The 27,356-nt window shown below is 49.0% G+C and overlaps 2 protein-coding genes and 1 long non-coding RNA gene across 5 annotated transcripts in view; 1 reads left to right on the forward strand and 2 right to left on the reverse strand.

The window, feature by feature from the left end:
- ABL2 (ABL proto-oncogene 2, non-receptor tyrosine kinase) overlaps positions 1 to 14,885 on the forward strand; it is a 41,985-nt gene extending 27,100 nt beyond the window's left edge. The window contains exons 3-13 of one of the 3 annotated variants that reach the window (XM_035537821.2): positions 3,490 to 3,660; positions 4,459 to 4,754; positions 5,394 to 5,666; positions 6,435 to 6,519; positions 8,246 to 8,423; positions 9,035 to 9,219; positions 9,500 to 9,652; positions 10,150 to 10,239; positions 11,442 to 11,615; positions 12,665 to 13,039; positions 13,094 to 14,885. In XM_035537821.2, the coding sequence (XP_035393714.1) occupies positions 3,490 to 3,660; positions 4,459 to 4,754; positions 5,394 to 5,666; positions 6,435 to 6,519; positions 8,246 to 8,423; positions 9,035 to 9,219; positions 9,500 to 9,652; positions 10,150 to 10,239; positions 11,442 to 11,615; positions 12,665 to 13,039; positions 13,094 to 14,355 (3,242 nt within the window). In that variant the 3' untranslated portion in view covers positions 14,356 to 14,885. Of the gene's footprint in view, positions 1 to 3,489; positions 3,661 to 4,458; positions 4,755 to 5,393; positions 5,667 to 6,434; positions 6,520 to 8,245; positions 8,424 to 9,034; positions 9,220 to 9,499; positions 9,653 to 10,149; positions 10,240 to 11,441; positions 11,616 to 12,664 lie in introns of all 3 variants that reach the window. The other 2 variants (XM_035537822.2, XM_035537820.2) reach the window with 2 other exon arrangements.
- Positions 4,617 to 5,507, reverse strand: LOC118243620 (uncharacterized). The gene is made up of 3 exons (XR_004777294.1): positions 5,324 to 5,507; positions 5,017 to 5,152; positions 4,617 to 4,774 (listed from the first exon to the last, which is right to left on the reverse strand). It is a non-coding gene; the product is annotated as an uncharacterized LOC118243620 (long non-coding RNA).
- Positions 14,886 to 19,245: 4,360 nt separating the features above from the next.
- On the reverse strand, positions 19,246 to 27,116 carry TOR3A (torsin family 3 member A). Its single transcript, XM_035537828.2, has 6 exons — positions 26,579 to 27,116; positions 26,101 to 26,214; positions 25,105 to 25,370; positions 24,314 to 24,489; positions 22,253 to 22,377; positions 19,246 to 21,741 (listed from the first exon to the last, which is right to left on the reverse strand). Exons 1-6 carry the CDS (start codon positions 26,865 to 26,867, stop codon positions 21,491 to 21,493), a joined length of 1,221 nt encoding a protein of 406 aa, XP_035393721.1. The 5' UTR covers positions 26,868 to 27,116; the 3' UTR covers positions 19,246 to 21,490.
- Between the last annotated feature and the right edge of the window lie 240 nt (positions 27,117 to 27,356).

The raw sequence follows: 27,356 nt of genomic DNA on the forward strand, positions 1-27,356 counted from the left end.
TGCTCTGCTTTTATGAGCAGTTACAGAGTCAGTATTTCAGGAAAAAAAAAAAAAAAGAGGCTACCAGCACCTGATGTGGTTCTGAAGTTGAAGATTTAGCATTTAATAGACTCGCCCTGCTCTTGAGCTGAAGAGATTGGTAACAGTAGCCTCGGTGGCAGAGGGTGGGAGACAAAACGCCTCTTACGTGTTGGCTGAATAGGAAAAGCATTCGTGTCTGGAGAGAAGCAATTTGTATTGTGGGAATAAAGAAAAGGAAGGAGGTGGGTGAAGCATAACATCCTTGCTTGATCATGCATTTCTTTGCACTAAATGATGATGTAAGTTTCCAATTGTCTAGGAAATGAAAGTGGTCACGTATGATTTATGGTTAGGCTTCCAAAGGAGCTGATACAGAACAGAACTTCCCAGCTCACTTCCTCACTCGGTGTGAATAGAGCTTACAGACTATTTGGTTTGAGCGGCATCATTTGTGATACGCTTTGCTTATCTTAGTTTCCTTATTGAGGTCTATGCGATTGTCATGTTTAATTCACCTTTCTTATCCTTGCATATTGGATGGTATTGGATTGTATTGAGCAGCATAGGTTATTTCTTAATAGCAACCTGCAATAGGTACTTCTCTATCCCAGCAAATGCCCCTTTAGTTGATACTGGTTTACCTTACTGCTACTTGGGCAGCTGAGTCACTCTGAAAATGAGAGTTTGGGAAGTTAGTGAGACATAAGCTCTTAAAAGCAGTTGATTTTTAGGTAATGTGATTTCTAGGTAAGCACTGGAGCTAAGTGATTGAAGCTCCTCATCAAACATTAACTTCTGCAGGCTTTTTCTGTACATGACGTGGGTGTTGAGAACACGTACCAACCTCCCAGGCATTCCCAAGGAAGTGGTGGAAGTCCCACATCTGCTTTGAATCCTGGCTGGCAGTCCAGCACAGCACCACAAATGGTTTCATGTGGGCAGAGCTGCTCGGCGCTGAGCAGCAGGTGCCATTTCTGGCAGTTTTGCCTTGGCTGAAGTGCCTGGTGCTGGGCTGGCCGGGGGATTTGCTGCAGCAGCTCGGGAGCGGAGCTGACGCGGGGCTTGCCACTGAGTACACGGCTAAATGCTTAGCTCTGTGCTTCTGCTTGGGGGGGGGGGGGGTTGGATGCTCAGTTCCTGAGCTGCTGTGGCTCAAAATAGAAAAACTATACATTGGTTATACAATAAAGCAAATACATATATTTTCATTTAAGGCCTTTGCTGTTTCAGCAGATGTATAATTGAAAGTAGGAAGTTATTCAAACACCATTAAGGTATTCTAGAGCTGAAAGGTCAGGATATTTTTTTTTGGAAACACTGCCTGCTTTAGTGTTTGCTGCTTATGGCTAGCAAAGACGTAACTCAGCTATTCTGGATAGCAGACTTGCTGAGTGACTTAGCTTCAGGCACCAAACCCCTCTCTCTCTTTCTAACACAAGTCATTGTAGGCATATAAAGAATATCTTATTTAATTAACGTGTTTGTACTCCGTAAGGAGAGCTGGATTTGGGAACCACTGTTCTTTTCTCTTGCCATTTCATCTGTTCCTGATGCTTAATAACTGCATATGCACACACCCAGCCCTAAAAAAAAATGCAGCAGTATGTTGGCAGCCATGCTGTCGTGTAGGTAGCAGGGCAGGCACTGGCCTTTCCTCTCTTCTCCATGAGAGCACCAGTTGTCCTAGACTCTTTATCTGATAGGTTAGTATGTTGTAAAACTAATTGCACTTGATAGCTAGCAACAAGAGGCGTATCTAAGTACCGCATCTGCAGAAACTGAAATTAAAGAAGTGATATTTTGGTAGCTTAGTCTCTGGTCACTTCTGTTCTTGGTAGGAGAACCTTGATAGGTGCTACTTTGGCAAAGCTGGGAGGCAAGAATTCAGCAATTGCATGATGAGCAGGTTATGCCAGCAGTATAACCCCGAGTGATTACCAGAAATGCAGTCAAATGCCACTTAGCTATGTGTTTAAGAACAAGCCAGAACAAACCTCAGCCATTTCCTTTCTCACGTACATATAATATAGTTTAAAAAAATTGAACATGGACTCTGGGAAACCGCCCGACATTCTAGTTTTCCAGGCTTGAGCTCTGTCACGTGCACAGATTTGGCCTGCGTTTGCCTATTGCTTGGCATAGGCCTCTTCCTGTTTTGTGTCTCACTGACTTCCCAGTTTTCCTCTCCTGCATTGCATTTGGGCTCTTTGTTCTGTTACGGTGCGTATGGACTAGTTCTTGCTCGCAAACGTAGATCTCATGAGAATGTGTGTGTGTAGGGGGTGTAGTTACACGCACGCGTTCTCCTGCAGTGGTCTGCTTAAAAACATCCTGCGCCTGACTTCCCAGACCTGCAGAAATGGGCCAAGCCTGTTTATAATACAGTTTCAAACCCAAGTTCAACAAGAGGCTTTGGGGCAGGAACGTATGTCAGTTGTGCCTTCAGAGGAAATACTTATTACTTCGTTACCCTTTCATGTTTTTGCCCCCTTGAGCACCCCACATGTATGAAACTACATCTTTGCTCTTTCTTGTGTCCTAACATTGAAATTTAATGAGCTACATGTTCCTGGAAAACCCCGCTATGAATTAGAAAGCCAATGATGGTCTTGACACTCATTTTTTTAACCACAGCATGACCAGGAAGTGTTCAGATACTTTTGCTCTTTACTTTATTTCTTTACAAAATCTTGTATATTTGGATTACTTTTCATCATCACAGGAACTTTATTTTTTCATTCTGTCTGTAAAACATGTTCAAGACTGATTCTTCTTCCCACTCCCTTCTACTAACAAGTATGCATCCATTTTAATTTGAAACAGAAAAACGGAATTGCCTTGGCATTCAGTAACACCGCTGCTAAATGGTTAGCATCATCCTCACTACTTTCTGCCCTGTCTGCTTTCCACCTTTTTATGTGCATAGTCTTGAAATGTATCACAAATCACTGTCATTTCTACTCATACTGAATCAGTTACTATTGCATATTATGTGTCATAATTCATTCGGTCTTACCTCTATTTCTAATGTTGCTTTCAAATCCAAGCCACAGAAACAATAAAGATGAAAAACATGACATTTCAGTCTTGAAAAGGATTCCTTCACTACTTCACATCGAAAAAGTACTTTTAATTTCTCCTCCATTGTTCTGTCTGTGAATACCTAAAAGCTTGCAAATAGATGTGTATGTAAATAAAAGTAATAGAATAAATATTTAGTATAAACATTCTGTACACAGCTTGCTATTTACTATCTATGAAGTTAATCATCTCCTCTAGTCTCCTTTTAGCACTAACCTCAAGAGCCAGCAAAGTGGAGACTGAAAACTCTGATCTAAGACATGCACGCGTTGTGTTCCCTTCCATAAAGGGCTTATTGTGCAGTAGGAGCTTTGCTCTGCTGCACACTGGGTTTTGATTTACTTATAGTTGCACACAAAGTAATTTCCTCTTCTGTTCTTTCTTCAGAGGCCCTGCACCGCCCCTATGGTTGTGATGTTGAACCCCAGGCACTGAACGAAGCCATCAGGTGGAGCTCCAAGGAGAACCTGCTTGGAGCCACTGAGAGCGATCCCAACCTCTTTGTTGCACTTTATGATTTTGTAGCAAGCGGTGACAACACGCTCAGTATCACCAAAGGTAAGGCTCGGAACCACACGGCAGCTACTAGGCCGTAAACTTAGCAAGAGAAAATAGAAAACAGAATTCCTCTTCTGTTGTTCCATTTAACAGAATGAGTGCAGCTAGAGAAGGTTACTCTAAACTGATAGATTACAAGCACACTCCCTCTCTCACTTGTGTTGGAGCGACACCTGCTGGGCAGTTCTCCTAGTACAGGTACAGCTTCGTATAATACCAAACAATCTATCCCAGCTACATCCAGGCTCCCCAGATCACTAGCCACGAGACACCTATTTTGGGAAAACCTTTACATTATTGGCGAAAACAGAATTCAACACTTTCAGCTGGAGCAAAATCAAGAATTAAGAATGGCACAAAGATTTTCTGTTTTTGTTCAGTATGTATATAAGAATATGCCCTGCTGCACAACTGTTAAAAAATAAAATGCCATTTTTTATATCTATGTCTCTATAAATAATATAAATTATTTATTAAATGCCATTAAGATGGACACAAACCTCATCCCTCCAAAAAAAAAAAAACAAAACAGCTTTCTAGTCCAGAAACGTGGACTGCGGGAAGCTTTTTGAGTTGATCATTCGCACTGTAGTACTAATTTAGGAACAGTTCATAAGGAGTTCTGTCTGAAACTTTATATCATAAATCCTTTATATATAGCAATTTAGTTACAAAATCATTGCTGCAGATTTTTGTTAGCTACAAACCCAGGCTTAGAGAGACATTCCCTGTCAGCTTACTCGATGAGACCCAGTAGATTGTATTGTGCTTATTCTGCTTTTTTCCTTCTGCTCATAGGTGAGAAGTTGCGAGTCCTGGGTTACAACCAGAACGGTGAATGGAGCGAGGTACGTTCAAAGAATGGGCAGGGCTGGGTACCAAGCAACTACATCACGCCAGTGAACAGCCTGGAAAAGCATTCATGGTACCATGGGCCGGTGTCACGCAGTGCAGCAGAGTATCTGCTGAGCAGTCTCATCAACGGCAGCTTCCTGGTTCGTGAAAGCGAGAGCAGCCCCGGGCAGCTATCCATCTCGCTCAGGTACGAGGGACGTGTTTACCACTACAGGATCAATACCACCTCAGATGGAAAGGTAAGGATTTCTGGACAATGCTGTGAGGAAAGGAAATAAAAATATTAAGAGGTGGTGCAGGATCTCAAGTTGCAGGCTGCTAGTTAAAGGTGTGTGTGTGAGAAAGGCCCACTGGCTTATTAGTATAAAAAAGAACATTTTATTCCAAGAGATTGGTTGTAACACTCAATACCACTTTGGAAGGAGTGCAGACTGCACTTTTCTGGCTGAAATAGTAGCTGGGGAGCAAAGCGGTTGTGTTTTTGTTTTGATGTGGTGATACCTTTCCACTGGTCTTCTTAGAACAAGCAGAGCTTTGGTGAGTCAGCAGTTTTAACCCTGATCAAATGGCAGTATTTTGTGCTGAGAGATGTAGAAACTGGACTTAGGTGCGGCTACAAGAAATCTGGTTTCTAGTCCTGTAAAGCACAAAGCAGGAGTCAGCACTGCTCTAGCCTTATATCTCGTTTCGTTCTGCAAGTAAAAGTCCTGCGGAGGAATATTCATTTGCCCAAACAAACTGAGAACAAGTATTCTAAAATCTGGTTCTATTACTTTGTTTTTAACCTGTCAGAATGTTTTTACTGTACCTGTTTTCCAGTGTTACTGAAAGTTCTCAGCTGCCTTCAACTAAGTAGATTCCTGGACCTTTCTCAACAGGTTTATGTGACAGCAGAGAGCCGTTTCAGCACACTAGCAGAGCTAGTGCACCATCACTCTACAGTAGCTGATGGCCTGGTGACAACTTTGCATTACCCAGCACCTAAGTGCAATAAGCCCACTGTCTATGGAGTGTCTCCCATCCACGACAAGTGGGAGATGGAGCGGACTGATATCACCATGAAGCACAAACTTGGGGGCGGGCAGTATGGCGAGGTGTACGTTGGTGTCTGGAAGAGATACAATCTCACGGTCGCTGTGAAGACATTAAAGGTGAGTTTTCAGATTGTTGTGCACTGTTCATTTAGTCAGTATAAGGAAATCGTCACATTCTCAATTATACCACCTAATGATACGAATATATGAAAACGGAGTGTACTGGTCTGCATAAATTCCATACTTGAGAGTAGCTCAAGCTAAGTTAGCTTTTCAAACTTGCAGCAGTGCACGTGCCTTAGAAACAATTTGGAATTTGGTCCAGCAAGCGCCTGCTGGAACTGCATGGCCAAGTCAGATCTGTAGAAACGGTTACCCACACGTCCGCTTCCCTTCCCTCAGAAGAGCTGTGGAAGCTGTAAGTAATGAAAGGTGTTGGAAGTATGTTCTACCTCTCCCTTACTTCTGAAAAAAATCAGCATCTCCATTTATATTAATTTTCAAAGTCTTCTGTTTGAACATCACCACTGTTGAATGTTAACCTCCTAGGTACCCCCTAAGTAAGGGAGATTGCAAGCTTAATTTTTATAGCTAGACAGGCAAAGTAAGTCAGTGACTCTTAGAGTCATCCCCTTACTGGCCACAGCTGCTTTGGTAGCCCCAGTGGCTACCTACTTGGTAGAGGCTAACACTTTCTGGGTACTGCAGATCCGTTATTTGGCCACGCTGCAGGCCAGCTTTTCAGGGGTGTTATAGACCCTTTTTTGCTTTGGTAAAAGGCAAAACAGCAGAACAGAGATAAGAATTATTTATATTCAGCTAAAATATGTAGCGTTAAGCAAACCTTGGTCATGAAGATTAATCTTCCCTTCTTTGTTCATCTAGGAAGATACCATGGAGGTGGAAGAGTTCTTGAAAGAAGCTGCTGTGATGAAGGAAATAAAGCATCCAAATCTAGTGCAGTTATTAGGTTAGTGAAATACCTTGGTCTTTCTATTCTTACTCAGGCTTCTGCCAAAATGAAATCCCTCTCCTTTAAAAGGAGTGACAGATTTTATGTATTTATATAACTTTTTGAATGAGGTCAGGATATGAGGTAATATTTTTGATAGCTTACTCCTTTGTATAGTATTGAGACACCAATTTTAAATAAATCATCAAATATGGTCACTTACGTTAGTAGGCAACTTTGCTGCTGATGCATGACTGCATTATATAAAGTTTGCAGTATCAGTCTCCTGTCAGATTGTACCCTTGCCTTTAGCCATTCTTCAGGATTCAGATATCAGTGAAGTTAGATTTTTTTCCTACTTAGTTAACTAAGATTTATAAAATTATTTTCCATTAGTTATTTTTCTGATAGAACAGAACAAGAAAACTCAAAGTTAAAAAAAAAATTACAATGGAAATACAACAAATACTGTTCTTTGTAATTCTCAACTCAGAGACATTTATAGAAAAAGCTGCAGTGAGTAGAAGCAATCAATCTGTAACTGAGCAGAAGACAGCCAGATCACTACTGCTGCAAAGGACCATCATGTTATCACCAAATAAGTACATGAGATCAAGGCAGTGGAGACGCAAGTCAGATCAAACAGCACGAGTGGAAGAAAGCTGCAGGCTTTTCAGCTTGGCTGTGCCCTGTTTATCTCACCGGCACGTGCATGATACCATGATCACTAATACATAGTCTGCATAGCTGTTAATTCTACATGTACAAAGATTCTTAAGGGGACACATTAAACCTTCACTAGTGTTTGGTTGCGTCTGGACTTTTGCTGCTTTCAGGAGCAAAGCTGTCAAGCCAAGCCTAGGATAAAAGTAGAAATGTGAAGAATGTGAAGGATTTTAATAATGTCACCTATTCTGTGCCCATTTTTAAAAAATGGACACAGATGAAGTGTCTGCCTAGCCCTGTCTGGTTCCAGCAGTAGACACTAAAAAGATTGCTCATCAGAGATGCATTTTTGCTCTTTCTGATATGCAGTGTAGTCACGTTTTACTACTGAATGTAGATAACAGTATCAGCAGGAATCCAGCAGTGCTGCAGTGGGAGTTCACAGATTTGACATGAGTATCCTGTTGCCCTCCTCCTCCACTAATAACATACTTTGTACATGATTGCAGTGACTGTAGCAAGGAGTCATCTGAGGAATGTGGGAGAATGCTGCTTCAGGAGTAGGTCCCACCATGCTGATGGCTTACCCAGCTAGCACACATGGGAGTGCTTCACATTCCTCTGTAGTGACATTTCAGTCTGGAAATCTGGCCAGTTGACAGGTACCCGCTTCCACTTGGCCACTCTTTAGCTTTAAGAAAGAGGAGGGGGGAAGGAAAGCAAATCATAGATCTTCAAAATAACTCCTATTTCATTCTGTAACCCTCCAAACAACAGTGTGTAGCAATATTCTTTATATATATATGGTATACATCCTTTATGTACAGTATATAGGAATAGTGGTGCTTTAACAGACATGTTTCTCACTATCCAGAAGGTAGATGGACAGAGAGGTAGGTAGAAGCACTGAATTTTAAGTTGGGCTGCATCGATCCAGGTCTTGTAGATGAAAGTCTTCAGTTTCCAGAGAAACACTCATTGGTACAAAATGCACCGAATGGGTATAACATCGGGACCACCGATAAGCTAGGGAAGGAATGGCAGCTTTATTCACATGCCCCTTTCTCCTCACTGCTAGGTGTGTGTACCCTGGAGCCACCCTTTTACATTGTGACAGAATACATGCCATATGGGAACCTACTAGACTATTTACGGGAATGCAACCGGGAGGAAGTGAGTGCCGTTGTGTTACTCTATATGGCCACTCAGATCTCCTCTGCTATGGAGTACCTGGAGAAGAAGAACTTCATTCACAGGTGGGTGAAATCACATCAAGGCGGTATAATCTCAGATTGTAATGGTGGACAGGCCACCACTGTGATGGCCTGGGAATTCTTGCTCTTGGGGAGATTTTTTTCCAGAGTTAGGTTTCACAGTAGGTAATGCGTTGGCTGTTTTGGTTTTAATGCTGTCTTGCAGTATCTCCTCCCCATGGCTTTCAATCTTGTGCGCATGTGCCTGATGGCTGTGAAAGTTGGTGGTGTCCTGTTCCAATGTCCCCGCTCTGGGCAAGACCCTGCCAACCATGGCATCCTATCCAGTTGGATAAAGCAGTGCCATAAAGCTGGTACCAGTGTGATGAGCTGCTGATCTCATCCTAATCTCCAGAAACATGAACCTCTCATTGTAGCAGCTATCGTTACTGGAAGTTTACTGGAAAGAGCCCTAATCCCAGTTTACTGCTCCTAGGAATATGTCCGCTCAGTGTCTGACACTGTTTAGAACAGAGCTCGTGTTGTCTTTACCTGCTGCATGAAGGGACTGCTTCCTCCTGCAGGAGCAGGGGGCAGGCTGTGCTAGTACAGGACTGTATTCAAAATCCCTGCTCTTGCTCCAGTAAAGGAGTGTGCCTCTTTTCTTTATACAGGGACTTGGCAGCACGGAACTGCTTAGTTGGAGAAAATCATGTGGTGAAGGTGGCCGACTTTGGCTTAAGTCGACTTATGACTGGAGATACATATACAGCTCATGCTGGAGCCAAGTTCCCAATCAAGTGGACTGCTCCCGAGAGCTTGGCCTATAACACCTTCTCAATCAAATCAGATGTGTGGGGTAAGAAAACTCAACTTCAGTGTTTCATTTTTTTTTTCTTTGCTAGCCTAAAGAGTAAATTGGGTTCTAGCCTGGGCAAAAACACATGGGGAGGTGCACGCCAGGCCACAGCTTCACAAATCAGTAGCGTTTTTAGTGTGTGCTGTCTTCACCTAGGCTGACCTGAAGTATCTGCATCAAAGAGACTCTGCCTCAAACTGCAGTAAAGGCCACAATATAACAAGCAACATAGGAGGTAGGCAGTCTTATGACCAGGAATTTTGTTTTCTTCCTTTTGCAGCCTTTGGGGTGCTGTTATGGGAAATTGCTACCTATGGGATGTCACCGTACCCAGGCATTGACCTCTCTCAGGTGTATGATCTGCTGGAAAAGGGCTATCGAATGGAACAACCGGAGGGGTGCCCTCCAAAGGTTTATGAATTGATGAGGGCGTGTGAGTATTGTCTTTCAGTTCAGGGAACAAAGCCTGGGAGGGATGGGTGAAATCTGTGGTTAATTCTAAATCCTTGCTTCTTATATGCCATTTCATTAGCTAACGTGGAAAAGTCCCTATCACCTGACACATACCTGGTCACTGATGTAAAAATGAGTCTGGTCTCTAAGGAACAAGAACTCTCAGAAACTGTCATCTCTGATTACAGCTGGATAGCATTTTGTGACAAATTGTACTGTCCTTTTGTGAGCAGGATTCTTACTATGGAATCACCAAAAGAGAAAGAAATTGAGTTCTCTGCAAACATAACACCTCTGCAGGAGACAAGTAGTTGACATGGTTGCACAAAATACATCCTCCAAGTGTGTTGCTTAGTATTTGCCATGAAAAGCTCTCTAATGCTGCATAACAAATTTAAACTCTATTAATAAAAGAATAAAAAATCATCTCCTACCTGCTACAGGCATTGAGACTTACTCTGCGCTCTCACACTGCAGGTTGGAAGTGGAACCCGCCTGACCGACCTTCCTTTGCTGAGACCCACCAGGCCTTTGAAACCATGTTCCACGACTCGAGCATCTCGGAGGGTGAGAACCCCTTTTGCTTGGTTTCTGAAACAGTAGAAGAGTTTATCTGCCGGAGTGCTCTTATGCACAGGCTCTTAAGGCTCATCTGCTCACTCTGGAGGCTGCAATGAGGCTTCATCCCTTACTTCATTTGTTATCCATAAGTCTGTCAATACATTCTCTTACATTCTGCACAAATACTGAATAAAATTTAGACACTTCAATACAGAGACAGCATAGTAATTAATTTGAGCAGCCAGATAACAGAGTTCATTTAAGGAACATTGTCTCTTCTATTAGAGGAAGCCTCTTGTTTCCCAGACTGGAGAGAGAGAGGAATAGTGAGTGAGAGAAAAAGGTGCATGCATATCACAGTCTATTTCTGACTGCAGAATTTAGGTCATGCAGTAGTATTCTACCAGCTTTCATTTAAAAAAAAAATTAAATCTGCCTTAACCTCTGCATTTTCTACCTAGCTACTTTTAGCAGTGAATCTGCAATGCAACTTTCAAATCTAGTCAACTAGGAGATAAATACTGGTGAGACGTGTGATACTAGGCAGCAGACAAGCACAACTGTCTAAACATCTCAAATTTGAAATTAAATATGAAGCCCATCCATCCACTTCCTCACTACCGAAAAAAACACACAAGGGGAAATTCTACCAAGGAGGATCTATAATAGGCACATCAAGTGGCCTACACAAATAATAACCTGGGGGTGGCCAGGAGGTTTTTTTGGTTGTTGTTTGTTTTTAAATCACATACCTTGTGTTGATGTTGGGAAGGAAATATGCAGTCTTCACTTCTAATAGACAGGTGCAGTGCTTTGCTTCTGACAAAGCAGCTTAGGTCCAGATGCAGAGAGGACTCACCTTTGAGGGGATCAACACGAGGCACCTTAATTAGAAACAGAGGTAAATGTATCCAGCGTGAGCTTTAGCTCTTGGGCAACCTTAACCCAGCATAGAGCTTGTACAGATCCTACCACCGTTTCTAGCTGAATTTATAAAGATGTAAATGAGTTTGAAGTCATTATGTAAAACATCACTTACACTAAACACCTCTGGACTGGAATAAAAAACTAAGTTTATAAACTGCTTCCTCTTTCAGACATGTATCTCTTCTTGCTGCTCTGGGTCTGCAGTAAAGACCCATATTTGCTTTTCCTCCTCTTCTGCTGGTCCTTGTTCCAATGATTCCGCTTGCTTTTTCCCCTTACAGAGGTAGCAGAGGAGCTCGGAAGAACAGCCTCCTCCTCATCCATAGTTCCTTACTTGCCCCGGTTGCCCATGCTTCCCTCCAAGACTAGAACACTGAAGAAGCAGGCAGAGAACAAGGAGAACATTGAAGGAACACAAGATACTCTGGAGCATTCAGCTTCCAGCTCAGCACCAGGTATGACCACAAGGACAGTTGCACTGAGGCCATGAGGGTAGACTTGCTCCTGTTGTGAAGTACCAAATGGAAGAGAACAGAACATCCACCAGCTGGAGCTCTGCAACCCAGTATCCTGGCTTGTAAAATTTCATGTTCCAGTCAAGATACGATCAAGTGCGTTGGCTTTTTTCAGTTTGTAGCAGGACTTACTGTGGTACTGTGGCAGGAGAGGCAGGGCTGGACACCCCATGGCTGCATTCACTCATCCTGGATTAGAGAGGTGGAGAGGTCAGAACAATGGAAGATTTACTGAGAGACAAGATGACTTGTGGGGAGGAAATCAGCATGGCTTTGTTCTTTGGTAGCACAGAATGATACAGCACAGAGTGGGAGCTCTTGATCACAGTACAGGTGTCACTTCTCAGTCTTGAGAAGGCAGAGACTACTCTTGAGAGCTAAGATGAGCCCACATCTGTACAGGCGCAATTCAGACTTCTCTGTTCTGCTCTCAGGTTGTGGAGCAAAGAACCAAAATCTTGAACCAACATATTGCAGGCTGGTGCCTTGAGCAGCTGTGTCATTAGGGCTGTTTGCCAGCCTACTCCTTTACAATTAAATAGAAAATGCTGCAGCTTTTTCAGTGGTTTTCTGCTAAAGCCCATTGTATTTTTTTCTTTTAAGTTTGGTTTTGCTGTATTTTTAAGATGACAGCTTCCAAACTAAACTTGACAATGCAACAAGAGATTCTCTTTTATACTTACAGTATTTGGGAAGGAGAAAAAACTACAGGAAGTGGGTAAGAAACTGGGGAGAAAGAGTAAGTTCCCTTTCTCCTGACATCTCTCCTAAGTAGCCTCCCCAATGCAGACAACAGGCAAGTCATGCAAGCAGAATGGATTGAATAAAATCAAAAGCAGATCAGCCTTGCACAAAAATAAAAGTGCTAACTTCCTCTCGCAGTCTGTCTCTGCAGATCCCGGGCAACTCAGCCTTTACAGCCCACTGCAGGACAGGGGGGTGGAAATGGAAATAGATTTTGAAGAGTCACGCTTGTTTCTTCTGTCTAGGTTTTATCAGAAGCACACAGCCAACAAGTGGGTCTCCCGCACTGCCTCGCAAGCAGAGGGACAAGTCACCCAGCAGCCTGCTGGAGGATGCCAAAGAGACCACTTTCACCAGGGACAGAAAAGGTGGCTTCTTCAGCTCCTTTATGAAGAAGAGGAATGCGCCCACACCTCCCAAGCGCAGCAGTTCCTTCCGGGAGATGGAGAATCAGCCCCACAAGAAATACGAGCTAACGGGTAACTTCTCATCTGTTGCTTCCTTGCAGCATGTGGATGGGTTTGCTTTTGCTCCCACGCAGCAGGACGCGAGCCTGGCACCACCCAAGTGCTATGGTGGGGGCTTTGTGCAGAGGACCTTCTACAACGACGATGGCACTGGCACCAGCAGTGGTGGGGGTGTAAGCACTGGTGGTGGGTGGTCAGGCATCACAGGTTTCTTTACACCACGGTTGATTAAAAAGACACTGGGTTTACGACCAGGAAAACCTACTGGCAGTGAAGAAACTTCAAAGCCTTTTCCAAGGTCAAACTCCACATCTTCCATGTCCTCAGGGCTTCCAGAGCAGGATAGGATGGCAATGACCCTTCCCAGAAATTCCCAGAGGTCAAAAATCCAGCTGGAACGGACAGTGTCCACCTCCTCTCAGCCTGATGAGAGCATGGGGAGGGCCAACGACCTGCTTCCCAAAAAGCTGGAAGAAGGCCCTGCTTTGACCAGAGAAAGACCAAAAGCAAAACTCTTGCCAAGGGGTGCCACAGCTCTCCCTTTCCGAACCCCCTCTGGTTTGGAAGAAAAGGAGAGTCCAGGGCTAGCAGCAGCTCCTAAGAGCAAAGAAAAAAACAGTGGCCCGCGGCAAGGGGCCCTTGAAGATGGTGAGAGACCGGGGTGGTCCTCTCCAGTCAAGGCTGCAGCAATACTTCCAACCACTCATAACCACAAAGTGCCAGTCCTAATCTCACCCACTCTAAAACACACTCCAGCAGACGTGCAGCTCATTGGCACAGACTCTCAGGGTAATAAATTTAAGCTCTTATCTGAGCATCAGGTCACTTCTTCCGGCGACAGGGACCGGCCCAGACGGGTAAAACCAAAGTGTGCTCCACCTCCACCACCAGTGATGAGGCTCCTCCAACAGCCAGCTGCTTGTGCAGATGCAGCAGAAGAACTGAGCAACGGGGCAGGAGCGCAGCATGGACTGGAATCAAGCGAAGGGAGTAAGAAGGCAGCAGCAGCACCTGTTGGTGGAAAATCCGGGAGGCCTGTGATGCCTCCACCTCAAGTGCCTCTGTCATCGTCTTCCACTTCCCCAGTGAAAATGGCCAATGGCACGGCTGGCGCAAAAGTAGCGCTAAGAAAGACCAAACAGGCGGCCGAGAAAATCCCAGCAGACAAAATCAGCAAGGAAGCACTGCTGGAGTGCGCAGACCTCCTCTCGAGTGCCATCGCTGAGCCAACACCAAACAGCCAGCTGGTGGACACAGGGCATCAGCTGTTGGATTACTGCTCAGGCTACGTGGACTGCATCCCACATACACGCAACAAATTTGCCTTCCGGGAAGCCGTGAGCAAACTGGAACTCAGCCTGCAGGAACTGCAGGTGTCCTCAACAGCTGCTAGTGTCCCTGGGGCAAACCCCGTCCTTAATAACTTATTGTCGTGTGTCCAAGAAATCAGCGATGTGGTGCAAAGGTAGCTACTGTCAGTCTGGGTAAGAGACGTACACATGGGGAGGGGGGGACTTTTTTTCTGTACTGATGCTTTCAAAAGGAAAGACTGATACTTGAGTATGTGAAGTACCTCAGATCACTGAGTTCTCCTCACGTTTACAGGTTCATCTCAGAAAATGGGGATGGAGAGGGTAGATTAAAGCTGTAAGGGGCAGAACAGCAGATGTTTGTCCCTACCTAGTCAGTCTGGTCTGCTTGGTATGGCGAGGAAAGGAGGATCCTTGCTCCTCCCTTGGAGAGGCAGGAGAACCAATGGCAGGTTCTCTCTGGGAAGGATGGTTTGGGGCTGGTGGCTGGAGTACTGGAGTGGCTGCAGGATCCGCCCCATCTGCACCACCGCGTGCTGTGGCCCCCGACACCGTGCGGAAAGGCGCAGGGGTGCTGGTGGTGCCAAGGGCTGAGCAGCTCTGCGGGAGGGTGCGTGCGGCTGGGGAAGGGTCTGATGCACTGACAGTATTCAGAGCTGCTGGAGGTGGATGCACTAGCCCCGGTGGCGTACTTCCACAGTGCTGTTTGCTGCTGTAACGAGAACTGCAAAATTAGTTAATATATGGAACTATCCCTTTTCCCTCCTGTCCACCTCATCCACCACGTTTGTGTCTTTGTTGTAGCTGAACGTCAGGAGTGCTGGGCAGACTTACCACTGGAGTTACCCCCACCCCACCTTCACTCAGTTGATTCCTATTTCTAGTGGTCTAGCATGAGTGCCGCTTGATAGTCGTGTGTGAGTAGTTTGGGGCTCTTGCACAACTTGCCAGTGTTGTTATTGGGACAGGGTGGGTTGTTTTTTTTTTTTTTTTTTTAAGCTTTAAATTGTTTTTAACTCGTTACCAGGTTGACACCCCAGTTTAGTTTCAGCGCCTTGAGGCCCCACGGTAGGTGAGGCAAAGCCTCTGCCCCAGCAGCCCCTGGCTGGTCTCCGCTCTCCTCCAGCAGTCAGTGCTGCGCAGCCAGAGGCAGAAGGAGCAGCGGGCCAGCCTGCCTGCCGCCTGCCCTGCACCTCCCGCTGTAGCACAGCCACCTCACCCGGATTTCTGGGGTTGGTGCTTCCTGTTGCTTATCGGGCCTGCAGGCTTCTACCTTCCCTGGGCATGGAGGTGACTAGGTATGTCAGCACATGTGAGTCACGGCCGTCTTTTAAAATTTTTTTATGTATTTTAAAGACTGGACCAGGATCTCATGCTGTGGAGCAGGAACACGCACGTAAACTGTGCACTCTGCCTAAAACGTGACAAAAGGTGTTACCGCTCCACTGGGTTATGGTCCCTCATGTTTGATGCCTACTGACAATCCCAGAATGAAAGCAATCGTGTGGTTGGTTGGCTTCCCTGCTCCTAGCACTGGCTGTGGACTGCTGGGGGCCTCAGAAAGCTGGCTGTGTGCGCACAGCTCCCTGAGATGCAAATGTACTGGCAAGTAGGAGGACCTCAACTAGTTGTTGGTTTAAGAGGACGCAAACAGGCCTGATACCTGTCTCCAGTACCCGTTACCCTGCATGCTGCTGCTCACTTCACACTATTTGTGATGATAGAGGATCTGGCTTGCTTTGCACCTTAAATCTTTTATTTTTTTGCTAAAATGCTTTTTTTAACTTGTTTTTAAAGTGTGACTGTGCTGCTTTTAGTTTGAGCATTTAGAGTTGAGCTGGGGCCCAGGTGTGACCGTAGACAGATGGCACTCCAGTTCTGTCTAGAAGCGATGCCCTGTTGGTGCTCGGAAGTAGGCTGGGCCATCTCGGCCCACATCCCTGTTCATTTTCCATGGAGCATGGTGAGACAGTGGCCTGAAAAGCCTTTAGAAAGGTGCTGGTGTCTGAGACTCCTCATTCTATTACTGGTCTGTGGTAAACAAAGGTGTGTGGCACGACGCATGAATGCACACCAGTGGAGCAGAATGCGAGGTAAAATGGACCATGTGAGCTTCACTGTCAGAGTGAGTGAAATGATGGGAAAAAAATAAAAAATAAAAAAATAAAACCCCTCCACCCTAAGTGACAGGCATTAAAGTGAATCAGTTGTTCCTACAGGTCAGTGAGCTGGTTCCCAAGTGGCAACAAAGGAAAGTACAGTGTGGGTTAGTCAGCCTGACTCGGAGGTACCAGCCTACCTGACGAAGCCTGTTGTCTCCTCCTGCAGTAGGATTTTCAGCTTGTCCAGGATCTCCTCTGGTCCTTATGTTCCAGCCCGCACGTCAATGGGGCAGGGGGAGGCTGCACCGGGCTTCTTCCACCGTGACACTCAGCAGTAAGGCAGAGTACCAAACCGTTATCTTGCAGACTTTACTGAGGGCTTTTGGGGTTTACCTTATCTCTTTCAGTCATCTTTACTGAACCTGGGCATCACTGCGCACCAAACTAACTGCCTTTGGAAAGGTCACCTGCAAAGGGAAAAAGTCTGAGGGTGTTGCTTCATGTTGCCTTTTAAACAATCAAGGAAGGCAGGGTGTGTTTGCCTTGGCAGACAATCGCATGGTTTCATCATTGTACTACTTCCCAGCCTAGTACAAACAGACTGAAACTGAAGTGGTTACTCTCAGGGGAAAGGTATTTTAACCAGAAAATTGTAAGCATATTAGTCCAGTTCTGATGAGTGTTTTGAAAGAAGCTTTTTTTTTTTTTTTTTTGAATACCAGTCTTCCAGAACAACTCCAGCAAAAGTGATAAAATAGCAAACAATTCTTGGAATTTCTAGCTATTAGAACAGATCTTTCAAGCTTTCTTACCCTTTTTAAGCAACTAATTGTGCCCCGGCAGAGGACTGGTTACCCTCCCCTGGTTATCCATGCTTTCTCTCCAGATGCTGCCTGGTTTCTGACCCCCACTGCCCCTAAGGTGGTAGTAGTGGGACAGGGCCGAGGCTGTGTTACTACAAGCCGAAGAAGCCACCTGCTTTTAGAGACTCCCAGACCGCTTGAGGCTGGCAGGGACCTCTGGGGCCCATCTGCTCCAACCCCTGCTCAGGCCACCTGGAGCAGGCTGCCCAGGACCATGGCCAGGCGGCTTCTGAAGCTCCCCAGGGACTCCTCAGCCACTTGGAGCAACACAGAAGCCCATCCAGTTGTGATCCCTTCAGTGGAGGTAAAACACCTAACAGTGGAATTGGAGGGATTTGCCGGTCATCACTCCTACAGGGAGCATTTTCTTTGCTGTAGCTGATTGTCATAGTCACATCAGAAAGGTGGATGGTGGCAGAGGTACTGCTGACTTGACACTAATTTTATTTTCGCCTAAATAAGAGACTGCAGACTTGCCTCTACCTCCACTGCCTCTCCTGCCCAATCTTGTTCTATTCTCAAATGAGAATTTCCCCTCGCCCTCTGGAAGGACAGCAAAAGGACGCTACCTGGAAAAGCTTGGTTGTATTGTAGCTCACATTCAGTGTTCTTCCTTCCACATTGTTGCAGGTCCTTTTCCTTCCCTCTGCTGGATTTGACTTCGTGTTCAGCCTTAAAGGGCTCCACTGTAGCAGCTTCTGTGTTTGCCATTGCAAAAAAAGTGTGTGTAAAGCACCCGAGGGATGGTGAAGCCCTGTTACTGCTCCAGCACAGAGCACTTCTTGCTCTGCTGTTTATGGAAAAGGCAAAAACTCCGGTTGCGTTTCCTTTCTTCACCACTGTGAGAAGGCCTCGTGTGGTAAAGATGCAATCGCAGCCAGGCTCTCTAATTAACTTGCACTAGCATGGACTAGAATTTAAAGTAGTCTTCTTTGCAGCAGGGGATGGGATCACATAGGGCCTGGTAATGGCAAGCACAAAGCATGCGCTCGCGGGGCACTTTCCCTTCCTAGCTCCTGGGGAATTGGCTGACTCAGAGGTGTGGTTCTCCCCCTGCACCGCACCTGAAAAGCAAGCACCTGGCTGGCAACACTTAGGGTTAATTGTACTGTTCATTAGTGCTGGCAGGGGTGAAGCTGAATTAAGAGCTTTGAGTTTGGGACTGCATCAAACTGGGCAGCTGGGAAAGCGGAGCTGAACGCAGTAGCATACCTGGCGCAGAACGTGGTGGGGGCCTGCCTGTTCCTGTCTTTCTCATGCAGGACACCTCTGGACACTGCTTTGTGTCAGCGTGACCCAAACCGCTGCACGTTGGCATCCCATTCGGGGGTGCTTACCCCAGAGTTTTATGGCACACTGCTCTGTGGGCAGCAGGAACAAAACCCCTCAGCGTGGGGCAAGAGCTATTCCAAATCTGCTGTTACCAGAGCAGGCCCAGCAGCCCCTCCCCACCAGGCTGAGGGTGCACGAGCAGCACGATGGGCTGGGCTGGCGGCCTGTGCTCAGAGGAAACCTGAGGCTGGTGTCTGTGCTGTGTACCCAGGGCACGCCCCCCCAGGCAGCTCAGGTGCTCAGCCTTTTGCTCGTTGGTGCTCCTGGGCAGCAGCAGCTGGGACAAACACTAACACATCGAGAAGCTGTTTTCTGCAGATGTAACAGACCACTGCCTTCTCCTTTAAAACAGTTGGTCCAGGCCTGCTGTTCACCAGGAGCTGCCAGAAACTGAGGGGCAGCAGCTGCAGCGTGCTCAGAAACCTCCTGTGTCAGCGCGAGCAGCACCATCCAGCAGCTCCTGCACATGGGTAGGCACCGGGGTGCACTCTGGTCGCCTGTAGCGTGGAACAAAGCCTTTAGCCTGTTCCCTAGTGGTGGGAAGTAACAGGTTAGGGGGCACCCGGACTTAGCTGCAGTGTCTAGAAAATGAGGAATGTCTGTACCAAAGGAGGTCACGCTTCCAAATGTCTCCGTTGTGCGCAGGGGGGTAGAGCCCGCTCAGCTTGGCATGCTGTTTGTGTCAGTAGTGAACTCACTGAGGGCAGGAATGGATTAAAATGAAACACATTAATCACCAATCACTCTACCAGTGTTGTCAACTGTTTTTGTTTTTAATTGTTAATGTAATATATTTTGGTTGTTTTTCTAATTTAATTCTCTCACTATCGTCTGACTGTGAACTGCGAACAGTGTTAAACTTGATGTAAATAAGGCCCTTTGAAGGGCCTCTTTGCCTGTCGTTCCACAAAGTTTTGCCAATTTGCATTTTGTTTTAAATAAAGGTTGCAATATTTTATTGGCAAAAAAACCCACTTGATTAGATGTTGCTTTATTTTTTTAAAAGAATATTTGAACCTGTACAGTGGTAGCCTGAAGGCTGTTATTTGGGGTAGAAAAGACAAGCTGACTGCAAACCTGTTAGAAAGGGAAGTAATTTAATTCTGCCAGGTTGCAAAGAAAAACATTAACATTGATCTAAATGTGTCATGGAGTAGTCAGAGGAGAGTGGTTCTCGCTTAGTTCTCAAACACGCGCGTGTGACCTGGCGTGAGCTGGTCCTGCAGCATCAGTTTGAGAGGTGCCCTCGTTGGTAGCACCACCCCCTCCTTACTCAGTAACAGAACAGCACAACGTGCCAACTTCAGACCTGCCAGCACTGGCAAAAAGCTCAATAAAGTGACTTCCTTCCACCCCAAACAGCATCACTCTAAGCTGAACAGCTAATGACTCTTTTCTATTTAAAAATACGAAAAAGTCACCCTGGCTATACGACTGCCCAAGCACACCAGCTGGTTATAAAGCAGTGCCTGAGTTGTGTCCTCCAGGGGGCCGCTGCCTCCTTCCACCAGCTCACCTTCCCCAGGCACAGCTCCCTCAGCTGTGCCCCAGGCCGACACACGATGAAATGAGTGCCCACAGATCAAGTCCCAGAAATGCCCAATAAAAGCAGATGCTGACACAGGCCCTAAAGGTCCAACCTAGAGTCAACAGCCTGGTTTAAACCAACTTTGCACAGAGAGAAGCCAGGGGTAAGACAGCAGCCAGCTCGTCTTCCTGCCGCTGCCTCAGACTATGAAGCCGCGTTAGGTAATAGCACCAACATGCCCGGAGGGAAACGTGGACTCAAAGTCTGCCAGAGCATAAGTGTGTCTGGTCAATCTTTTCCCAGGGTTGTGCTGCTCATCACTGGCACGACAGAAAGGGTCAAAGCTTAAAATAGCTCAAAGGTCTGCACATGTGGCATTCAGGCTGCTAAAGCCTGTCCTTGGCATGTGCTGATTCACCTCGCTGCCGAGCACAGCTGTGTTGGAAGGGAGTTTTGACCCAGAGGTCACAGAGTGATTCCCGTAACACTGTTGAAATTTTTTGGTCCTGCTGTCAGGTACTTATCACCTGGCAAGTACCCAGACAGCAAACAGCCCCTCGGTGTAGTAATGCTGATACCAGCCAAAAAGCCACAGCATGCATACCAGGGGAAAAAAGAAAAAAAAAATCTTCATCTCTGAACAGAATTCAACCGCAACCTGTTCTTTCAGCCACCATCCACCTCAGCTGCCCTTTGCCCATGAAATGGGAGATTGTCTCGCGCTAAACCAGTTCCTGCAATGAACCAAACAGGCTCTTTACCAAATCACTTCGAGAAACAGTTTCAGCAGCAGCTCACCTCATCCCCACAGCTGCTTCCATAGAACGAAAGACTCCAAGAGAGGGGAGGGAGGGACAGGGCAGGCCAAAGCAGCAGGCTGTGGGTTTTACAGCGCCAGAGACTCTCAGTCACTCTCTCTATGCAAAGGTGTCCCTGCCCAAACCATGATCCTGGTACACATCCCCAAGTGCCACACACCTTGTGAATGCAGGAGAGCAATACAGAAAAACCCTCAAAAGCAGCAAATGTGTTCTGTGCAGTCTGAGAGCTTGCGAAGTGACAGAAAGCTGCAGCCAGGGAAGAGGCTGTGGCTTCCGCTGGACTCTCAACAGGCCCAGGCTGTTCGAGGCCCTTATTACGAGACGACGAACTGACAACGTTCTTGTTCACATGAAATGAAGTCTGTCAGCACAACCAAATCGCTTCTTCAGGCTAAAAGAAGGAATTAAAAAAAACACAAGAGGGACTTCAAACACAGCCAAGCACAAGCTGTGCCAGTGCCCCACGAGTAAGGCTGGGCAGGGTGCACAGCCCACCCTGCCAACAGCCCTCAGAACAACGAGGAGTTAAGTCTCTGGCCCTGTGCGAATGTGTGGCTGTGTAATCTGCTGCTTGCCTGACCTTGTGCAAGGAGAGCAACTCCTAGTGTGCAAAACTGCCTTCACCACTGGTGTAGTCCCATCTGATGTTCAAGGAAGGAAGTAATTGATGCGCTGGGATACAGATTTACAGCCCTGTGCAGAGAAAAGCTTCTCCTCTTTAGGGACAAACACCATCGTCCTGGCTACCTCGTCGAGGGCTGCCTCTGTGTACGGCAGTCCGCGGGCCAGGAAGGCATCCCGTGCGCAGAGCTTCACGTGGTGGTACTCCAGGGGCAGGAACGGCACGAAGAAATCGATGAGGTTCTCTTCAAGGAGGTGGCTGCGGGCGTAGCCGTTCTCTGTAGCAAAAAGCAAGACGAAAGCTTCAGCCACCTGAGAGCAGGCACCCCTCTGAGACAAGGTCTGTCCTCTCTCCTGAGGCTGCTCTTTTGCTGCACCCAGCTGTACACGGTGGGGAGGCAGACATCCTTCCACCCGCAGAGCTGGCCAGCACGTAGCGTGACCACAGCACATCACCACACCTCGCCCACCGCAGGCCAAGGGAAGCCCAAATTCCCAGTGGAGACTACATTCACTGAGGCACGAGGCTGCTTGTCACAACCCGGCTATTTTCAGGGCTGAAGGGGGCAGAACGACCGACAGCTCCTTTCCCATGTGCCTCGCTTGGGGCTGTGCTATGTGGACGAAGGAAGGGGCACACGCCAGGGTGTGGGGGGCACATAAGTGCTTGTTCCATGGCACAGATGTTCGTGTGGCACAAGGCACCTCATAAGCAAGGCCCCAGGGCAGTGTGGAGGGGCAGGTTTATGGCCAGACCAGTGGCCTGCTCGCAGCGAGACGGGCTCCTACCTGCGGGCTGCAGCAGCTCCAGCCGCAGCCGCTGCTCCAGGAGCTCCAAGGAGATCTCCTCCCGCGCCCGGCCGGCCCGCCAGAAGTCCAGGGCTACCTCATTGATGGTGTTGCCACCAATATTGCTGTGGACAGAGCGAAGTCACTCCACCATGCCACCACAGAGAAATTGCTCAGAGGTGCCAGCAGCACCCCCTGCAGGCAGGCCTCAGCAATTCTGCCCGTGACAGGATTCTCTGTCTAGGGTCAGCATCTGAAACACTCGCACACGGAGGAATTTCTTCCCAAAAATGCTCTTTCTATAGGCACCTGTACAGCTGCCCTCCATCTTGCCAGCCCAGCCCCCGGGGCAGCTGCTTTCTCCCTTGGGGTGGGACTAGCAGTCAGCAGAACTTCCCGTCCCTGTCAGTCCCGTCCTGGCCCCAAAGCTGTTGACCTCTCAGGTGCCGCTTGGCTCCACACCAAACCCTCAGCAAGTCGCCGTGAAGTCCAGGCCAGAGGGCAGAGCACATGGCAGGAGTCCCACTACCAGCAAAGGTCCAGGACTGGAACATCCCCTGCCTGAGGGACAAACCCTGACCACCCGCCTCAGGTGCAGCTGCCTGCTGGGGGACACGGCATCCTGCCAGCCATCGAGGCTCCCAGGGCAGCAGAACAAAAAAGCTGCAACCACCTCCCCGTGCCGCCTTGCCAGCACAGCTTGCCTGCCCCTGCTCGCCCCTGGCCTGCAGGAGAAGCACCTTCGGGCTGAGGGTGACCAGTCCCCTCTGGTTCCCACCACCCAAACCTGGCCACAGATGCAGGCCCAGAGCAGCATCCCAACGAGTGCTGGGGGAGAGCCAGCCCTCCTGTGCCAGGCCAGTGTCACCCTGCCACTGTGCATGATGAACCCCCCCCCAGATTACACAGTGCTGCAGTTCAAGACACCCTGCTCCCTCTGCTCAGTGACGTGGGGCCTTGGCCCAGTGTCCTGCTGTCCCCCCACCTGCACAGCTTGCCAGGTAGGGCACGAGGGCAGCTCAGCACAGCCAGCAGCACGTACACCCTGCCCAGAGCAGATGGGAAGGAAGAGCAAGGAGGGAGAACCTGCCTCCTGCACCACGGCCCACGCAGGTGGGACAGATCTGGTCAGCTCTACAGGCACCAGGCACAGGCACAGACACAGCTCTTCATGAGCAGAGGAGCTGCTCTGGGGAACCACCGAGCTTGGAGGTTAGAGCACTTGCCTGGATAGCAGGATAGGGGGTAACAAATTCCCTTTCGGACAAGTGAACATGGTTTCGGAACTGAACATGGTTTTCTGCTCACCTCCAGCCTGTGGGAACAGCTCTTGCCAGAACAAGGCTGAAAGCCGCAAACCAAAATGAAGGGGGACTGAAGATGCTTGTCTCTCCTGGGCATTTCTCACTGGTTAGTTCAGGCATCTGCCTACCTCACGTCTTGCTTGTGGTATGTCCCACTTCTCCTGGCCCATGTCCTGTCCCACCAAATCCTGGGTGAGGGACAGCACTGGAGCGTGGAGATGCTGACAACCTCCCTCCCTCTGGATGGGAAAGGAGCCGCTCTTCATTCCCCACGCTGCAGGATGAGCTGATGCCAGGACCAGCCCTCACAGGCTAACGGCACCTCAGTCTGCAGCCAGGGCCAGGCAAGTGGCACCTCCCCGCTCCCGGCTACAAGTGCTACCTTGCACAACAACTTCCCAGCAAGACCTGCAGCCCCAGCTGTGTTCCCTGCAGTACAGGATCCCCCTGCTCAGCCATCCAGGGTGCAGGATGACACCATGCTAACTCTGAATCTCACTGCTTCCTTGCCTCGTGGCCCAGACACCAGTTCAGCTGTCCCAGCTAAGCTGGGCCTTGGCTCCTCCTGCAACTGCCCCGTACCCTGGGAGGATGCCCAGCATCAACAAGGAACACTGGCCATGGAGGTAACCACTCCTTGGAGGAGTCAGTCACCTCTTCTCCCTCCTCTGCAGGCCAGGCCCCTCATATTGCACACCACAGGGGATAAACTCCACCATTTTGTCCCTCCCCATGTGTTTGGGGCTGAAGAAGTTACCTGAGGAAGAGGAAGATGGACCTCCGGTAATCCACCTGGCCCTCGTTGCCATCACGAGCCATGAAGGGCTTGATGGCATCCAGGAGTCCAAAATGAAGTTTTTCTGCCTCATCAAAGATGAACAGGGACTGCTTGCAGAGCTGCACAGTCTCACTTATCTGCTTCTCCAGTTGAACCTGCAGGGCAGCAGGCGGCAGAGTGAAATGCCTGGCAGCAGTCGATGGCACAGGGGTTGAGCCTGGATGTGCTGGGACAGTCCTGGCCAGCCCTGCTGCACCACACAGCCGCTTGCTTGTTCCCTCCTGCCCAGAGGGACAGGGGAAGAGAATAGGGAGAGCAAGAGAACGTGCGGGTCGAGATAAAGTTTAATATGTGAAGAGGGGGAAGAAAGAGAACAAACTGACCGATGCAAAGACAGTCATTCACCACCTCCCATGACTGATGCCTGGCTGGTCTCTCAGCAATGGCATCCTACCCCAAAGCCTGCTCCCCTCCGATTTTCCTCCTGACCTTGACGCTACACAAAATATCCCCCTGGTCCGCTGTCCTGGCTGTACCTCCCCCCCAGCTTCTTGCACACCCCCAACCTACTAACTGAGGGAGCAGAGTGGGGAAAAAGGGAAAACCTCAATGCTGTGCACACACTGGGCAGCACAAACCTCTGTTGTTTAACCCTGTTTTACTCATAAGTCCAAATACAACTTGGTGTATAGCTGCTAGGGAAAAAGAAAAAACAAAACAACTCCATCCCAGCCAGACCATTCCCGCGGCACCAGGTTGTTAGCTCTCACCTTGTACGAGTCCACGTACTTGTGATGGGGGAAGTGGAAGAGCGCGATGAACACCCTGACACACTCACTCCTCAGCCCGTCCCGGTACAGGTGACTGGCCACCATCCGGGCCACAAAGTTCTTGCCTGTGCCGGACCAGCCGTGGAAGGAGAGGACCAGAGCCTTCTCCGGCTGCGGGCTCTGCAGGAAGCGTCGCACCGCCTGCACGACGACTTCTTTGGCCAAGTGCTGCCCGTGGAGCTGCCCGTTGAGGTCCATTTCAAGCCCTGCAGGACAGACAGTGAGAGCTCAGCCTTAATCTGCAAGCCCAGTTGCTGCTGCTGCTGCAGGTGGCAGTAAGAGGAGAAAAGCCCCCAGAGCCCTGCTGGTGGGGCTGCCTGCCCGAGAGGTGTCTGGCCGGGCATTAACGCCGAGGCAGGCTGCTTACAGAAGCCTGTGCACTGCCTGCGTTGGCCAAGAACTGCAAAAAAGACGTGGATCTTCCTCTGACTACTTTTTTCCTTTGAAAACTGAAGGAAATATTTGATGCCTGCAGAGCACTGAAGTCCGAAGGTTTTACTTAGTATTTACTGAGCTCTACGTACTACTCTGCTGAGGGTATGGTTACCACAGGTTTCAGGGCCAGCAAATGAATGACACCTGTGCAGGGCTCGCACACAGCTCTCAGGGCACCCTCCTGCCCCAGGGCTGGACACTGGGGATACTGGGCCAGCCTGGATCCCAGACTGTGCCTGGGAACTGCCAGCTGAAGGCAGGGCTCGTGGCAAACTGGAGCAGATACGTTACACTGTAAGGAGCAGGCTTTCTCACAGTCTCAGAACTGCAAACGAGTAATGAGAAACAGGGCTTAGCTCAGCCCCTCACCCTCCCAGAAATGCCCTTTAGCTACATCACTTGCTAAAACACACTTTTTAGAAAAAAACAACAGAGACAGCAGGGAAAAGAAGCAGAGAAAAGCCCTTCCCAAGCTCTCCTGAGAGGCAGCACAGCACCTACCTGTGATATTGTTGACTATCCTGCAGTCTCCTGTCTCGCAGCACTTCCCGAAGCTGCAGTACCACGCAGAGAGGATCTCCAGGTAATCCTGGCCCACCAGGGGCAAGCTCCAACCTGGAAAGGCAGTGGTCAGAGCAGAGATGTGCCAGCAGGTGCCTTTCCTGCGCTGTGTGTGGGCACTCAGGTACTCGCGGTTAACTGCTGCCCTGCCCCACAGGCTGCCCTCAGGCAGCTGGGGCACAGGAGGGGATAACGGGCTGTAGCTGGCTCAGATAGGGGGACAGCCACACAGGCTGCGAGCACACCCCCTGCCCCAACACACGTGTTTGTGGCACCCGCTGTATGCCGAGTGATGGGGGGAGCCCCATCCCCACAGCGGCCACGGGCGCCCGTGGTGCAGACCCCCATGCAGGCACAGGGAAGTGTTTGGTCCCGCTGCCGTTCCCAGGGCACAGGAAAGGGAGAGGAGGGAGCTTACCCGGGCTGGGACCGGTCTTCCTCTTCCCCTCCTCTTCACAGCCCTCCTGTGACACCTTGCAAGCCAGGTACTGCCAGTACTGCTTGGAGAGAGCTCCCACAGCTCCCAAGTGCTTCTTCACGGCTTCGTACCTCGCTCTGGCCCACGGGGCCGCCTCCGTCACGGCGCTCTGGTCCTCTTCCCAGGGTCCCCGCTGCTTCCCTTGGCTCCCCAGGCTTTCGGAGCCCCCCAGCAGCAGCAGCAGGCAGCAAGCCAGCCCCAGGCGGGACAGGAGCGTGCCCTGGCCCATGGCCGCGGACGCCCCGCTGGGGTGCGTGCGGATCCCTCTGGATCCCTCTGGATCCCGTCCTGCCTCAAACCGCTGGAGCTGTGATCTCACTTCCTGGCCGCCCGCAAACGGAGTGGTGCTGGGGGAAGCCGCGGGCTGGTGGCACCACCACACCTCGCCGGGCCCAGCCAAGCCACCCCACTGCCCCTGCCCCACACCGCGGTCCCCACACCACAGCACTGGGCTGGGACATGGCTCCTCCTCCCAGCGCCACGCAGCAAAACCGGCCCCTGGGATTGTCCTAGCCCTGCTCTGCAGAGAGCTCCTGCCTCTCCCTGCTCAGAAGGCACCCAAGGGTGACAAATAACCTCTTGTAAGGAGCCCCGTGGTCCGACTGAGGCGTTGCTGCAGAGCACTTACATGGGACAGGGCGGTGGGTTTGGCTTCCAGGAGTGGGATTTTTCCAGCAGTGTGCTCGGGTGCTGGTAGGGGATTTCATTGCCCTTTTGT

The sequence above is a fragment of the Cygnus atratus genome, chromosome 8 (genome assembly GCF_013377495.2).
Source record: "Cygnus atratus isolate AKBS03 ecotype Queensland, Australia chromosome 8, CAtr_DNAZoo_HiC_assembly, whole genome shotgun sequence".
Taxonomy (NCBI): domain Eukaryota; kingdom Metazoa; phylum Chordata; class Aves; order Anseriformes; family Anatidae; genus Cygnus; species Cygnus atratus.

Bases quoted from the DNA above. Each gene is read 5' to 3' on its own strand.
- TOR3A (XM_035537828.2), bottom strand. From the start codon at position 26,867: ATGGGCCAGGGCACGCTCCTGTCCCGCCTGGGGCTGGCTTGCTGCCTG. The intron at 24,490-25,104 runs GTGAGAGCTAAC...GCTGCCCTGCAG, and splicing joins AGTACGTGGACTCGTACAAG to GTTCAACTGGAGAAGCAGAT. The intron at 21,742-22,252 runs GTAGGAGCCCGT...TTTTTGCTACAG, and splicing joins GGAGCTGCTGCAGCCCGCAG to AGAACGGCTACGCCCGCAGC.